The 13,795-nt window shown below is 36.0% G+C and overlaps 4 protein-coding genes across 5 annotated transcripts; 2 read left to right on the forward strand and 2 right to left on the reverse strand.

Moving 5' to 3' along the window:
* Nucleotides 1-2,132: 2,132 nt before the first annotated feature.
* On the forward strand, nt 2,133-2,945 carry LOC18993163 (MADS-box transcription factor 23). The gene has a single exon (XM_006416656.2). It carries the CDS (start codon nt 2,169-2,171, stop codon nt 2,811-2,813), a length of 645 nt encoding a protein of 214 aa, XP_006416719.2. The 5' UTR covers nt 2,133-2,168; the 3' UTR covers nt 2,814-2,945.
* A 498-nt stretch (nt 2,946-3,443) lies between these two features.
* LOC18993164 (alanine aminotransferase 1, mitochondrial) lies at nt 3,444-7,220 on the reverse strand. Its single transcript, XM_006416657.2, has 14 exons — nt 6,897-7,220; nt 6,160-6,210; nt 6,032-6,082; nt 5,889-5,954; nt 5,748-5,809; nt 5,570-5,648; nt 5,386-5,490; nt 5,189-5,299; nt 4,931-5,068; nt 4,640-4,835; nt 4,393-4,547; nt 4,217-4,291; nt 3,925-4,128; nt 3,444-3,829 (listed from the first exon to the last, which is right to left on the reverse strand). Exons 1-14 carry the CDS (start codon nt 7,122-7,124, stop codon nt 3,713-3,715), a joined length of 1,638 nt encoding a protein of 545 aa, XP_006416720.1. The 5' UTR covers nt 7,125-7,220; the 3' UTR covers nt 3,444-3,712.
* Nucleotides 7,221-9,186: 1,966 nt separating this feature from the next.
* LOC18993165 lies at nt 9,187-9,942 on the reverse strand. The gene is given in 3 exon segments (XM_006416658.2): nt 9,187-9,271; nt 9,369-9,760; nt 9,913-9,942. Coding segments are annotated over 3 exon segments (489 nt in total). The 3' UTR covers nt 9,187-9,204.
* A 658-nt stretch (nt 9,943-10,600) lies between these two features.
* LOC18993166 (ubiquitin-conjugating enzyme E2 34) lies at nt 10,601-13,792 on the forward strand. 2 transcript variants are annotated; one of them, XM_006416659.2, is made up of 10 exons: nt 10,601-10,733; nt 11,416-11,520; nt 11,733-11,787; nt 12,214-12,252; nt 12,343-12,406; nt 12,510-12,571; nt 12,653-12,692; nt 12,810-12,837; nt 12,999-13,090; nt 13,230-13,792. In XM_006416659.2, exons 2-10 carry the CDS (start codon nt 11,464-11,466, stop codon nt 13,501-13,503), a joined length of 711 nt encoding a protein of 236 aa, XP_006416722.1. In that variant the 5' UTR covers nt 10,601-10,733; nt 11,416-11,463; the 3' UTR covers nt 13,504-13,792. The 2 variants fall into 2 exon arrangements, with proteins under 2 accessions (XP_006416722.1, XP_024009159.1); XM_024153391.1 differs by having other exon boundaries at nt 10,676-10,850.
* Nucleotides 13,793-13,795: the final 3 nt, after the last annotated feature.

A 13,795-nucleotide genomic window follows, 5' to 3' on the forward strand; every position in this document is an offset into this window, starting at 1 on the left:
GTAAAAACTAATTGAGAGAATTTTAATTCTTAGTTTATTCTTGTCGTTGTTAGTATTAGGATTTTAAATATTATTAGGATTATTAAAATTATCTCTTCTGTTAGTTTTCACATCGTCTTCACTTCGTTAGTATTAGTATTAGGATTCTTAATTTATTTTCCCTATATGAACTTATAGAATTTTTAACCCAGCTTCTCTTATTACGGTTTTTTATTACTAGTTATGGCCTCATCAAGTGTTAAGAAGAGATACCCTCCACTACTTTTTGCTGAAGGAAAAGCACCTAGTCAGTTAAGAAGCATGAACCACAATTGCTATCTCTCCAATTTAAAAATGGTTGAAATAGGAGTTGGAGCAGATGTGTGGGATGCGTTAAAAACTTCTTCCGTTGGAGTAATTGCTAAGCTTAAGGAGGTAGACTACACATGGTCTGCTGGTGTTGTCCATTACTTGCTAACACATCAATTGGTCATTGAAAAACCTTATGAGATATGGACACTAATTGGTATTACCATTTGCTGTCATTTGAATGAAATCTTCAATTACCATTTGAATGAAATCTTCGTATTTGGTATTACCATTTGCCTTTTCTGTCATGATTTTACATTCTCTTTTGTGATCAACATCAAAAAGCCACCTATTTTTCTCAAAAAACTATATACCACAAATAAGATTTATTTGTGACATAGACTAGAAATTAAACAGATTACTATGAACTCAAATAAGAAAAAATTTAGTTTAGGTGTGATCGTGACCAATTTACGTTAGAGGCGGCTTGAAAATAAAAAGAGGTCACATAAATATTTTCTAAGGTTTAATTGGTATTTAATATAATTAAACTCTGCCACAATTTCCAACACATTTGTGATATAAAATCTGTAATGACTAACCTGTTGTAAATCTGTTACAATAAGAGTATTTAAGCCGGAAATAACCTGTCATGCAGAAAAGATATAAAACTGTCATTTCATACGGATTAAAAACTGCCATCAACAAATGAATTTTAGACAAATTAATAAAGTCTGTTATCACATAAAAAAAACCTGTTACCACAGCGATACTAGTTTAATAAGTAATTTTATCAGGTGAAACTAATCATAAATTTGTCATCAAAGACATCGTGTTATACAAATCTGCTAGCACATAATTTTACTAATCTGCTAGAGAAAACAAACCTGTACTATAAATCTGTCATTGCAAAAAGTTTTTATAAAAAATCGGTCATAGTAATTAAGTCTGTTGTATCATTACAATAAATCTGTAGAATAAGTCGACCACACCTTTAAAAAACTGTAGAAAAAATTAAATCTGTGGAGTCATACCAAAGACTTACTTTTAAAAAAGTGGTCATTCAAATAAATCTATAAAAAAATCAGCTATTAAAGATAAATCTATACAAAATCATAAATCTGTCACCATTACTGATACAGATTTTTCACATAACTTTACAGATTTTCTGCGAAATTTGAATGGCAATTTCGTAAATATTAATTTTTTTTCATTTAAAAATAAATTATAATGGCATTTTTGAATTAATTTTTTCCTAACAAAGAAAAAAGGGTAAAATAGACAGACAAAATTGTCCAGTAATTTAAATAAAATTAGAGCTATTCTAGTAATAATCATATAAATTTGTGCTATTTAAGTAATCTTCCCTAAATTAAATGACATGATCAACGTGTCATTTACCATGATTTTGGGGTTAATTAAATGTTAATATAATGCAAGAAGGTGTCATAATAATTTGTTTCCTTTTCTTATTCCTTATGACGGCATCGGCCTAGCATCATCATGTTCTAGCTCTACCACACCATATTTTGTGTGTGAATTGTGATCATATTTGTATATATTATAGAAATATTCTATGCATCACAATTGATTCTTCAATGAACAAGTAAAATGGGAAATAGTATCTCGGATGTATATTTATTTCTATAATTTTCTACAAGAAAACGCGTTTCCCTTCGTAATGAAAGGATAAGGTTTGATATGGAATCATTCTAATTGGAAGTGCATTTAATACCACAGTTACCATAAATGGAAACCATTTACTTTATTACCAATCCATGAACAACTATAAATTCCACTTCCAAGAAAAACTCTGTCGATATATTAAACCCCCCATAAAAAACCCTAACGACAATTTCATCCCTCCCTCTCGTTTGGTCATGGAAGGAGCAAGGGAAACTTCATCCATCACTTACTTGACGCCCACGGATCAGAATCAAACCCCTAACGCGTTGGTTACTCAGCACAAGAAGGAGTTAACAACACAAATCCCTAAAACGAGCCGAGGTCGTCAGAAGATAGAGATCAAAGAGATCCAAGTAGACAGCAAGAGACATGTAACGTTCTCGAAACGACGTAAGGGGCTTTTCAAGAAATCCGCTGAATTGAGCGTTTTGACGGGCGCAAAAATCGCGGCCATAACGTTCTCTAAATGCGGTAGGATCTACACTTTTGGCCCCGTGGACACATTGATCGACAGGTATCTTCGTAAGAGTCCGGTGAGTTTGGAGGTTTATCACGGTGAGGATGCGGCGGAGGAGGAAGGGAATCCGTGGTGGGAGCGGCCGGTGGAGAGTGTTCCGGAGGAGGATTTGGAAGAGTACATGGCAGCTTTGAGTTTGTTGAGGGAGAATTTAGGTAAGAGGATCATTGAGATGGGTAATAATACTGATCGGACGGTTGAGAATGTTCCGACATGGCCAAACAACATGATGGGTTGGAAACCAACGATGGATATGCAAAGCTTAAGCTTGGATAATAGGATGGATGGATTTACTCAAAGCCGTGGAGGTCAAAACGGGTGATTGATAAAGGGTTTCTCTAATGTAGTTCTAAACTATTTGATTTTTAGTTGTGTTGAGTCTAGTTATAATTTCATGCCATTGATATTAAATTATTGATTCATTGTTTTCTTGTCTACTTGTTACTTTTAAAACTAAGCCATTTTTAAGTATTTGTTTGAATTATTGATCTTTGAACCATACATATAATGTAGTGTAAGAAATTATTGAAATCAGTTAAGACAACTTACATTTATCTGTTCTTGGCCCCCTTCAATTTGATATACCGTAAATTTCAATGATCCATAATTTAGGGTAAATCAATGATCCATAATCTAGGGTGGGTCTACAAGTCAAAACTAATAATTATTACCTAAAAATTGCATGAAATTTAATTATTTGATCGATCCTTTTGGAGAAAAGTATCAACGAGCTTTAATCTTCTCACAAACAATTTAAACTAATTTGACTTTAATGGAATTCTTTTCAAAATTTTAGACTATTTGTTATGCCGATGATAAGTCGGCTTCAAATATGTTAGTATGCAATATGCATGTGTGGATTGTAGAAGTAAGAAAAGAAAAACAGAGGTTGTGAACTCGTGACCTTTCAGAAATTTTTAGTTTGAATCATAGGCTAAGGCAAGCAAAAGTGTCAAACAATATTGTAATATATAATAAATTCATGGTTTTTTTTAGAACATTACGTTTTGTTAATCGCTACAAAAACTCTCTCAATATGGTTTATATAATAAGATAAGAAAACAGAACAACAGCTGAATATGAAAACAAGAGCACTAACTAATGCTCTGAAATCTTAGTTTCTGTAAATGTCAATGAAAAAGAAACGGGCAAGTGACCTTTTTCTTATTATTACTCAAGATTGATCATGTCTATATAAAGAGGTCTTAAAAAACAGAATGCTTAGTCGCGGTACTCATCCATGAAGCTCTTGTGGAACTCAGTGAGACGGTTTACGATTGCTGGAATCTTATCTTCTTGTGGAAGTATAGTGCACCTGAAATGCCATGTTCCGGGTACCTACATCAAAGCCGACAAAAACACACAAAGATTAATAACAGGACTAAGTGAGCTTTCAGTTTGGAGAAAATGTCTTTCTTTTTCTTTTTTCAAACCTGTCTAAAGCCAGAACCAGGGACGACGACTATTCCAGTAGCGTTTAGAAGTCGTTTGCAGTAGAACGCATCTGGTACTGTCTTTGCAGCTTCTGCAGCTGCAATAGCTTTTTGTGGAAGCTTAATGCAAGGGAATAGATACATGGCTCCCTCTGCTCTATTGCATGTTACACCCTCTAGCTTGTTCAGAGCTTCTTCAAGGGTCTGCGCGGTTTAGCTCAAACGCATTAACACCAGAAAAAAAAAAGAAATCTAATCATGATTGCTACCAAGTTCTCAGTCAATGGCTAACCTTTGCACGTTTTGCTAAAGACGAGAGAATTCCCTCTTTCTCTGCTATGTATGAATCATAGGAGTCGTCACCAGGCTGATAAAATTTCATAAAAGATGTTAAAAGTCAATCATCGGTGTACAAGTTTTCAAGCCACTTAGAGAGCTAGCTGTTAAAGCAATATAGATGTTTTATACCTTGGGTGGGCTCATGACGAGGCTGGCGAGAATTTGACCAGATATGTTGGAACAAAGATTAACAGAAGCCACTTTGTATATCTGTTCTCTTACATCAGAAGTGAATCCAGTAACCTCCATGTAACCACCTCTTTTCCCACACTCTCCGTAGTACCCTATTGAAAGAATGGTTCCAGTTTTGAGACTACTTTCCCATTGCAATGATCAGAAGCTTATCAATGGATTAAGAAGTTAGTTCTTTTCAAACCTTTGGAGATAGATTGGAACGAGACTAAGGAGATATCCTTCTCACCGTAGCCCATAGACCGGGCTACTTTCTTGAAGGAATGGAATTTTTTGTCAGGGACATAAACATTTTCCTGATAAACTTCGTCCGCTAAAATAACTAAGCCCTCTTGCTTACAGAAATCAACAATGTCACGCTGGTTTTCTTCTGCAAGAACCTTTAACCAGAAAAAAGCCGCCCAAAATTCAGTCAAACTGTAGAAAAAGTTTGGATCGTAATAGACTTGTGGTTTAGTCTTGAACATCCATTTACCTGCCCTGTCGGGTTACCAGGGTTAATGACCGCCAAGGCTCTTACAGTGATGCCCTTTGACCTAGCATCCTCTAGTTGCTTCTTCAGCTCGGATATTTCAAGACCCCATCCTGATGCTTCGTCAAGGTAGTATGGAACCTACCAGAAGAAGGTGACAACAATCAGAAGAAAGAAAAAAGAAACTCGGAAGCAGAGATTCATTTCCACAATCAATATAGGCATGTGCCAAAATCATCAGACAAGACATAGCAAACATACCAGACTTCCACCGTGAAGGGCAATTGAAGCTGAGTACAATGGGTACTGAGGAATAGGGCAAAGGATTCCATCTTTCTCTGAACTTATGAGAAGTTGCATCATCATATGAACCTAGAACGAGGGGAACATTACTATCACCATAAGAACAACTCGTTCTGTAATTTCTATGAGTTTTAGGGAAGTTTATAGATCGTTACCCCAGGGCTAGCACCATCTGTCATGAAAATATCATTAGGATCAGCAGGGAAACCATCACGGGCTTCAATTCCAGCAGCAATTGCATCACGTAATCCTTTGATACCCTGAGGCAGAACACAAGATTAAGAGAGGGAAACATTCCTGGGTGAGAGAGTGGCTGTTAAGATTGACAATGCCACAAACCTGGCTGTGGCTGTAAGCACCAGTTGCTTTCCCAGGAATTTGGTCGAGAATCTTCCATGCACGCTCAATAGAATCGGCACTGATTAAATTTGCAACATCATTGTTAAACAAATCTTATTCAACCAGAAGAAAACCACTCAGAGGCTGAATTAACAAACATATAAATCACTTTTGGTACCTGAACAAACCATGAGTTGCACTCTCGTCCAACAAGGCTGTGTGGGAACACAACGCAAGAACCTGAGACATAGATGTTACAAATTAACTCATGGCTAACATATCGAACAAACCAGCACCAGCAAAAAGCCCACTTATCTACCTCTCTGAAGAACGTTATAGGCTGTTGACCAAGAGATTGAGGATTTCCGATATTACAGTAGATAATCTGCCAAAAGGGGTGACACTTGTAAGTTAGAACCAAGTTGTGACGACATGAAAAGACCTACACCGATTGTAAAGTACCTCATCAAAGGGATAAGCGTCCTTGTTAGTCTTCAATTCTTCTTGCAACCTCTGCGAGGTGGAAGCACAATGAACAAAGCAGTTTCCACTTTAGAAGAATACAATCTAGGATAAGGCTGCTTGCTTACCTGTGCAATGTTGACAATTTCTCCACGGACAGCATACTCACATTTGAGAACCTGAGACCACCCAAAAAAAAAAAAATGTTAAAAGTAAAGAACCCAAACAAGAGCTTCAAGATATCAGTCACTAGAGCTAGATTCAGATGCAGAACTGTTCCCTGAGAAGAAACTATTCAATTGAAAAATATGAATATGATTATTTCAACAAATGGGGAAAACAAGTAGGCATGAAATAATAGTTAAATCACCAAAAAGGATCGAATCTAGGAAGAACACATGAATACAGAAAGGAACAGACTTTTTAATATCCGCAAAAAGCAGAAGAAGAAAAATCCCAGCTTTATAGCAAGAACAAAAGATAGCCTTAAAAAATAATACGTAAAAGAGACAAATCCATCATTGATCGAGATGCGAAGACGAATAAGAAATCGTTGAAACGACATAAACCCACAGCACAGAAGCAGTAGCTCAATAAACCCCAGATCAAGTACAGAGTAATCTCGAAGAAAATAAACGATGCTTCTTTACCAAATCGTGAATTTTCAGCTGATCGAGTATACAACACATTCAAAATTTATTTAACAAAACTAAACCAGGTCAATAGAGGACGAAAAACCCAGAATGCAAATCACGAACAAACAGCAACACCCAAAATCAAATTATTGATTAACCAAGAGGAAAGCGAGATTCTTAACATTTAGACAAAAAAAAAGGAAGGCGAAAAGAAAAGAAAAAAAACCCACCTTGGGATTGATGGAGTCAAGAGTAACTGGAAGAGAGGAAGAGGAATCAGAAGCAGACATCTCGGAAGAAGAAGACAAGAGACGAGATGAAGAAACAGGAATAGAATCGGAAGCCGCAGAAAAAGGAGGAAGAAGAGAGAGAAGGCGGAGATTTTTGTGATGATGATGATGTTGACGACGAGTCTGATCTATAAGATTTTTAGCTTGGCCAATCACGAATCTCCGCATTTGTGTGATCAGCTTTATACTACTAGCTGCCTCAATCTAAAATTAGATTTCGATAGTTTTTGCTAACAAGAAAGTTCCCAATTCCTATGTCGTCTCTTTTCCTTTCACACTGATTTTGACAATTTTATTGCGTCCACCGATTTGGAATTTATGGAGAATTTTGCCTTTATTTTCAACGGATATTTTCTTAAAATCATATTTTCAACGAATATTTATTTCTTTCTTTCCTTTCCATTTTGTCAAAAATCAAACTAGTCAAAGAAAAAAATTCTAAAAAAGTATTCATATTATTTTTTTGTGGTGAACCGAGAGAAAATTTCTCCCAATATTATTATTAAAACTTCAGCAATTACATATTAACATATCGCGATAGAGGCGAACTCGAAACATCCTCCCTCAAAATCGTTTCAACAACAGGCGGAACATTATTCAAAAACAAAAAACCTAAAGGTAAAGAAAAGTCATAGTTCGCTAATCCATCAGTCAGACGATTAGCCTTCTTATACACGTGAGTCACTCGGACTGTCCAGTTATACCAGGAAAGACAGCGGATGCGCATCTCCAATCCCTGTCTTTAAAAACTCCACTACCATCTCCGAGTCTACTTCCAGCTCCAAGCACATTACCCATCTCTCCCAAGCAATGTATAACCCATAATACACGTTATTGTTCACAATCTAGTTAATAGACTCAGATTTACTGAACCCGTTTATGATAAAATTGTTACTGGTAATCAAATAATGCATTTTTGTTTACAAGTTCATTTTAAATGGCCTAATAATATATTAAGACAAAACAATTAAAACATAAACAACTTCTAGATCATGGATTCATTTCAGACAAAACCATGTGCTTTATTGTTCGAATGCAGCGACGGAAACGCTGTTAGAATTTGGACAAACCACGTTCATTAAAATAGATTCGGGGCCAATATCAATATGGGCCCATATTACGGAAGTCTTTCTTTCGGTTCAACTGGTTCGTGAGCATAAAAAATCGATCATATTATTAACCAGCATAACGACGTCGATTTGAACGCTGAAAAAAAATGAAGCGATGTCGCTTTACGTCTCTATATCTTAGACCCTCAGGATTTAGTCTTCCTCAACATCTCGCTCCCCTAAAGTGGGCTTCTCCTTTTTTTTTGTGGTTATGAATGTAAATATCATTAATGAAAATGAAATGTTTAGCTGTTACAAATGAGCTACTAATGATTTTTTTCTCAAATCATTTTCAGATTTCAGATAAGTATTATGTTAGTGAGGAGGCTCTGTTAGTCTGTATGATAGATAGATATATGCAAGCTACTTCAGTATTGTGTTGGATGCAAAAAAAGTTCCACTTTGTTTATTTAAATCCAATCAGTATCAGCAGTTTAGAGAAGTACAATCTCTTATATCTCGAAGGGAATTTCTTGCTCATAAAGGTCGGTGAATCACTGCGATTTTTTTTTTTCTTTTTCATTTTGAAGTGCTACAGAGATGAGTCATTGTTGCAGTTTTGCAGTGAGAACTAATCAGTGATAATCAATAGGCAGCTAAACAATGAACATATAATGAGTTTGTTTTGCATTTTGGTTCGAAAAAATTAAAATTTCCCGAAGAATACCTTTCTTTCTGATGGATCATGCGTTTCAAGCTTAGAACCAAACACAAAGAAAGAGGTTGATCGTTGTGTGCTTCAGCCTTCAGGGTTCAAGTACCACCGAGAAGAACATGCTAAGGCCTAGGATAAACATCCTGAAGGTAAATAAACCACAAAATAGAAAAAGAAGAAGAAGAACAAACAAGTACGAGAACTTTCCTTTCCAACTGAGATCACTGGGAAGAAGAAGCAGAGCACAAAGAAGTTGAGAATTTAAAGGTTAGACTACACACGAGTAGGGCTTTTTGTTTGTTTGTTTGAAGTCTCTTTGCTTGATCCATAAGATTAAATGCCCCAAAATTAAAAGATGAGCTCATATTTTTCAAGTAGATTACAGCATTAAGAAACAAGTCTAATTACGTATTCTACAAAAAGAGAAACACAGAGGACCTAAGAAAGAAAGGAAAAGAAAAGAAAGGCAAAAAGGATTGAAATTTTAAGGTTTTCTTTCTGCTGTGATCTGCTGTTTCCTACTTCCTTCAACAAATATTGGTGGATTACACCTGATACAAAGAAAACAGTCTTGATGTCAACTACACCTAATTATCCTATTGGGATTCATAAAGAACAAAACTTTATTGTATCTTGTTTTTTCTTTACTTGTTCTGTATTGGGTTTGAGCCACTCCTTGGGATCCTTCGGAAGCTATCTTTTTCTCCTTTAAGCGGCTTTTCTTTGTTCATCTCCTTGCTTATCTGCAAATCTCTCACAGCTTGACGAGAATGAGTTGTCCTTAACAGAGAACGTCCCTCTACACTATACTTGCTGCTAAAGAAAGCTACAAGTAACAGAAACAGAGCCACTGAACAGCATCTCTTCATTGTGAGTTTTATTCGTGTGATTCGTTTAGGAGTACTGGAAGCTCTTAGGTTGTTCTTGTTATGTTTTTGAGACTGTAACTACTTAAAAAAATTCTGGCTTGAGTTGTGAGTTAGAGAGAAAGAAATAGAGAGAGAGAGGGACGAGAGACTTCTAAAGCTTGTTTTTGTTTTCTGTTTGGTTATAACTTCTAATGGTTGTTGCTTTATAGAATAAGATTTTTGTGTTGGAAAACATAGTTTTGGGGATCTGATCACGTGATCTGACTTTGACTGCTGCTATTTAGTCAGATGGTGAGATACTTATCTTAATCTTAATCATTTACCACTGATGATGATATTCCTCGCATCCACATTTACACATATAAACAATTCATATGTAGAGACAAAGATCCACATATACACATTACCTAACTCATGTAAATGCTTTGAAACTTAGAGATGGTGGTCATGTGATTGCAGCACGTGATTTCTGCCTAGTGTTATTGGGGAACTCAAAAGAGGCTGAAACTTAACTTTGTTGAATTTTATATGTTTTTGAAGTTCTAAAGACATAACTTCGGAACTTGGAGGTATTAATGTAAAAGTCCAATTTTCAGAAAATAAAATGTTGCAGGTAAACAGCTGTTTTGTCTCTCTACTAATCAATACCTTTTGATTCCTTGCAAAATTGTATTTTTCCTTCACAATATTTTAATACATTATTTTAAATGATGAGAAGAAAATATTGATTCCAAGTACCGGCACAGATTCTTGATGAGTAGATCCGCAAGTGGAGTGTAAAGAAACAGGGAAAATGCATTACGCAATTTCATTTGTGTTTTTTTTTTTAATCAAACTCCAATAATGTATAAGGACTTTTGAAATGAGTTTAGATTATTCAATATTAATCCCTAATTAGAAAGGGGGTTCTTATGTCAAAAAGGAGTATTATTTTGTGGGTTGTGTGGTGTGGCATAGAAATAACGAACCGGAATGAATATAAAATACCGGCAGAACTTGTGGGACAATTGTTGAATTTCGTTCGGTTTATCTAAACCAGCCCAAGTTAGCCTATTCTCTCTCTACCATACGACAAGAGAAAGAAGTAATTAACGAGAAACCCCAGAGAGGGAGAGAGAATCCTCCTCGACGGAATTCGATTCAGGTGCTGATTTTCTATCACAATTTTCCAATTATTTTCTTGGATCTGGTGTTGTCTACTTAGGGATTTCTTCGCTGCATTTCCTTGTGATGTGACTTTCTTCGTATTTTGCGCTTCTGGGTAAGAGCGAAGCTTGGATTGCAATTGGATCCTCTATTAAATTGAGATTTACTGCGAGATTTTTTTTTTGGGTGAGAAAGTATCTTGGGTTCTTAGGTATTGATCGAAGAAATTGCAGTTGATTCGAGTTGGTTTGCCTGTAATTTATCTTATCAAAGGAGTTTCTGGGTTGAGATATTTTCTAGGGATAGTTTTCTTTCACTTGAATTGGGATCGATCAAATTTTCCGCTGCTTTCAATTGGGTCGAAGCTCATATAGATTTTGGGGATCGGTATTGAAAGGTGTCCTTTTTAAAGTGTTGTTGATTTCAAGTTTCATTTGAGCTTGTGTGTTATTCGGTTGACTTGTCTTATCAATCAGGTCATAAGAGAATTGCATAATATCTAGTCTACTCTTGTTTTCTCTGTATCTGTTTCGAGGTAGTCCACTAGGTAAATCCTTACATCAATGGCACAGAAATTAGTTTGGGCATGTTAAAGTTTTTTTATTCCATGATAAAATGTCCAACCTTGAATTGGTGAACTTTCACTCTAATATAGATTTGGTTTTGTTGATTATGTTTAGACGGATTTAACAGCAGCTGCAGCACCACACGTAGTCCATATTACTTAGATGGCAGAAAAAGCTTGTATAAAACGTCTTCAAAAAGAATATAGAGCACTTTGCAAGGTACAACCTCTTCTAATGTCGCTCCTTATTCTTTTGAGCAGGAATCAGGATTCCTTAAATTTTAGCTCAATATTCCTCGAGCAGTTTTCTGTGAACTTTTCAAATGTTGCTGTTTGTGAATGTTTTCTTGGTTTTTGGTCTGGAGTAAAGTTTCATATTTTCTTTTGTTTCTTTAGGGGTTATTTATGATATGTTCTGTTTTGGGCCTATAGGAACCAGTCTCCCATGTTGTTGCTCGTCCTTCCCCAAATGACATTCTCGAGTGGCGTAAGCCTTTTCTATCTTTTTATTTGACTTTTGTCTATGTTTCTCCTATTGGATCTCTCGAGTCCTATTGAAGGTGTTAGGATGAGTTATACTCGAATGACATGTTTTTGTACTTTGGAATATACAAGAAGCTATGAAACAAGGGGTTACTAATCTACTATGATGAGGCTAGACAGAACATGTCTTGTTTTAATTGATTACTTTGATAGAAATAGTGAAGATTAGTTTATCAAAGGTCTATATAAGCTTAAAGAATAAACACCAAGATTTGATACTTTCTTCTCAGCTGTGTAAGGCTGTCAATGTTACTGTTAATCTGACTGTTGTTAGGCAGTTTCAGCCTTGGCAGTATTACTGCATTTAGTATTTAAATAAAGGTAGCTGGGTTTCTAACAAAGAGTTGATTTTTTGGCGTTAATCTTACAGATTATGTGCTGGAAGGTAGTGAGGGAACACCTTTTGCAGGTGATAAACTTCTTTCTGATGTTTCTTGTTAGTTTTGTCTTCTGCATTTCGTAGGAGTATCTAATTGTGCTACTCGATTCTCTTTAATAGGTGGATATTACTATGGAAAGATCAAGTTCCCTCCAGAATATCCTTACAAGCCACCCGGAATTACGTATGTTCTTCAGTTCTTCAGAATTTGGTCTCACCATTGAATCTTATTTCAGTTTGTAGTTCAGTTTCCAATGAACCACATCTTTTTTTTTTGTCTGCCTCAGAATGACTACGCCAAATGGTCGATTCATGACACAAAAGAAAATCTGTTTGTCTATGAGTGATTGTAAGCTCAAAGGCGCACTTTCTATTTGTTATTTCGTTGCAATAAAGAGTTTTAATGAATAATGTTACATGACATTTTCAGTTCATCCAGAAAGCTGGAATCCGATGTGGTCTGTGTCGAGGTATAAATTCTCCTTTTGCAATATATTATAATTGACTTTCATAGTGTTCTTTTATTTTTGAAAGATGAAGATCGATAAACCTGGAGTTAACCAAATTTTCTTCTAACGCGAATGCAGCATTCTTACAGGGCTTCTCTCGTTTATGGTAAGCTCATTGTAGGTTCTACAGTTTTTTTTTTCCCTCGGCATTTCAGATATATGGGCAATCTCACATTCTTGTATTGTAATGGTGCCTTGTAGATTACAATTTGATTATTTAACAAGGTAATATCTTTTATTTCTCTAAACGTTTTCCTTGTGGCGCAGATGGATAACAGTCCGACAACCGGAAGTGTGAACACTACAGTAGCTGAGAAACAACGTTTGGCTAAGTCATCTCTCGCTTTCAATTGTAAAACGTAAGCTCATCCAGCTGTCAAAATTTACAGAAGTCTAGATTCATTTTACTTAGGGACCAATATAGGAGTGAATGCTTTAATCATGAGCTTACAAGTTCTCAGTATCTCACCTGAAACCTGATGTTCTTATTGGTTACAGCCCAGCATTCCGGAAGCTATTTCCAGAGTATGTAGAGAAGTACAACGAGCAGCAGCAAGAAGCTGAGCAAACGGAACAGAAGTCACCAGAGTCTCCTCAAAAGAGCAATACCAAAGCCGAGCCAGAGAAAACCGTCGACCCAACAAAGGAAGACTCAGATGGTGGCTTGAAGGAGAGGAGGAAGAACAAGAAACAAGGATTGCCAGCGTGGATTATACTGTTGCTAGTGTCAGTTTTCGGGGTTGTAATGGCGTTGCCTTTGCTTCAACTCTGATTTCTATGCCACCCAAAACATAGAAACGGACGGCTCTTCCGATCAAACAGCTCCTTCTCTTTCTCTCCCTTCAGTATCAAGAGTAGTCTTGTTTTGTCTAGTGCTCTTCTTTCTGAATTCACTCTTGATTTAGCCCCTCCCTCATGGTTTGTGCTTTTAAAAGCAGATAACATAAGCTTGGTTTCACATTTATATACCTATGTTTAGCTTTGTTCAAACTTCTTTGTATAGCATATGAAGATGGCCATTGGTTGGTTTTCATTTGATAAATCCGTATGGTTTTCAATTATTG

This window comes from Eutrema salsugineum, unplaced genomic scaffold, assembly GCF_000478725.1.
Source record: "Eutrema salsugineum unplaced genomic scaffold, Eutsalg1_0 scaffold_5, whole genome shotgun sequence".
Taxonomy (NCBI): domain Eukaryota; kingdom Viridiplantae; phylum Streptophyta; class Magnoliopsida; order Brassicales; family Brassicaceae; genus Eutrema; species Eutrema salsugineum.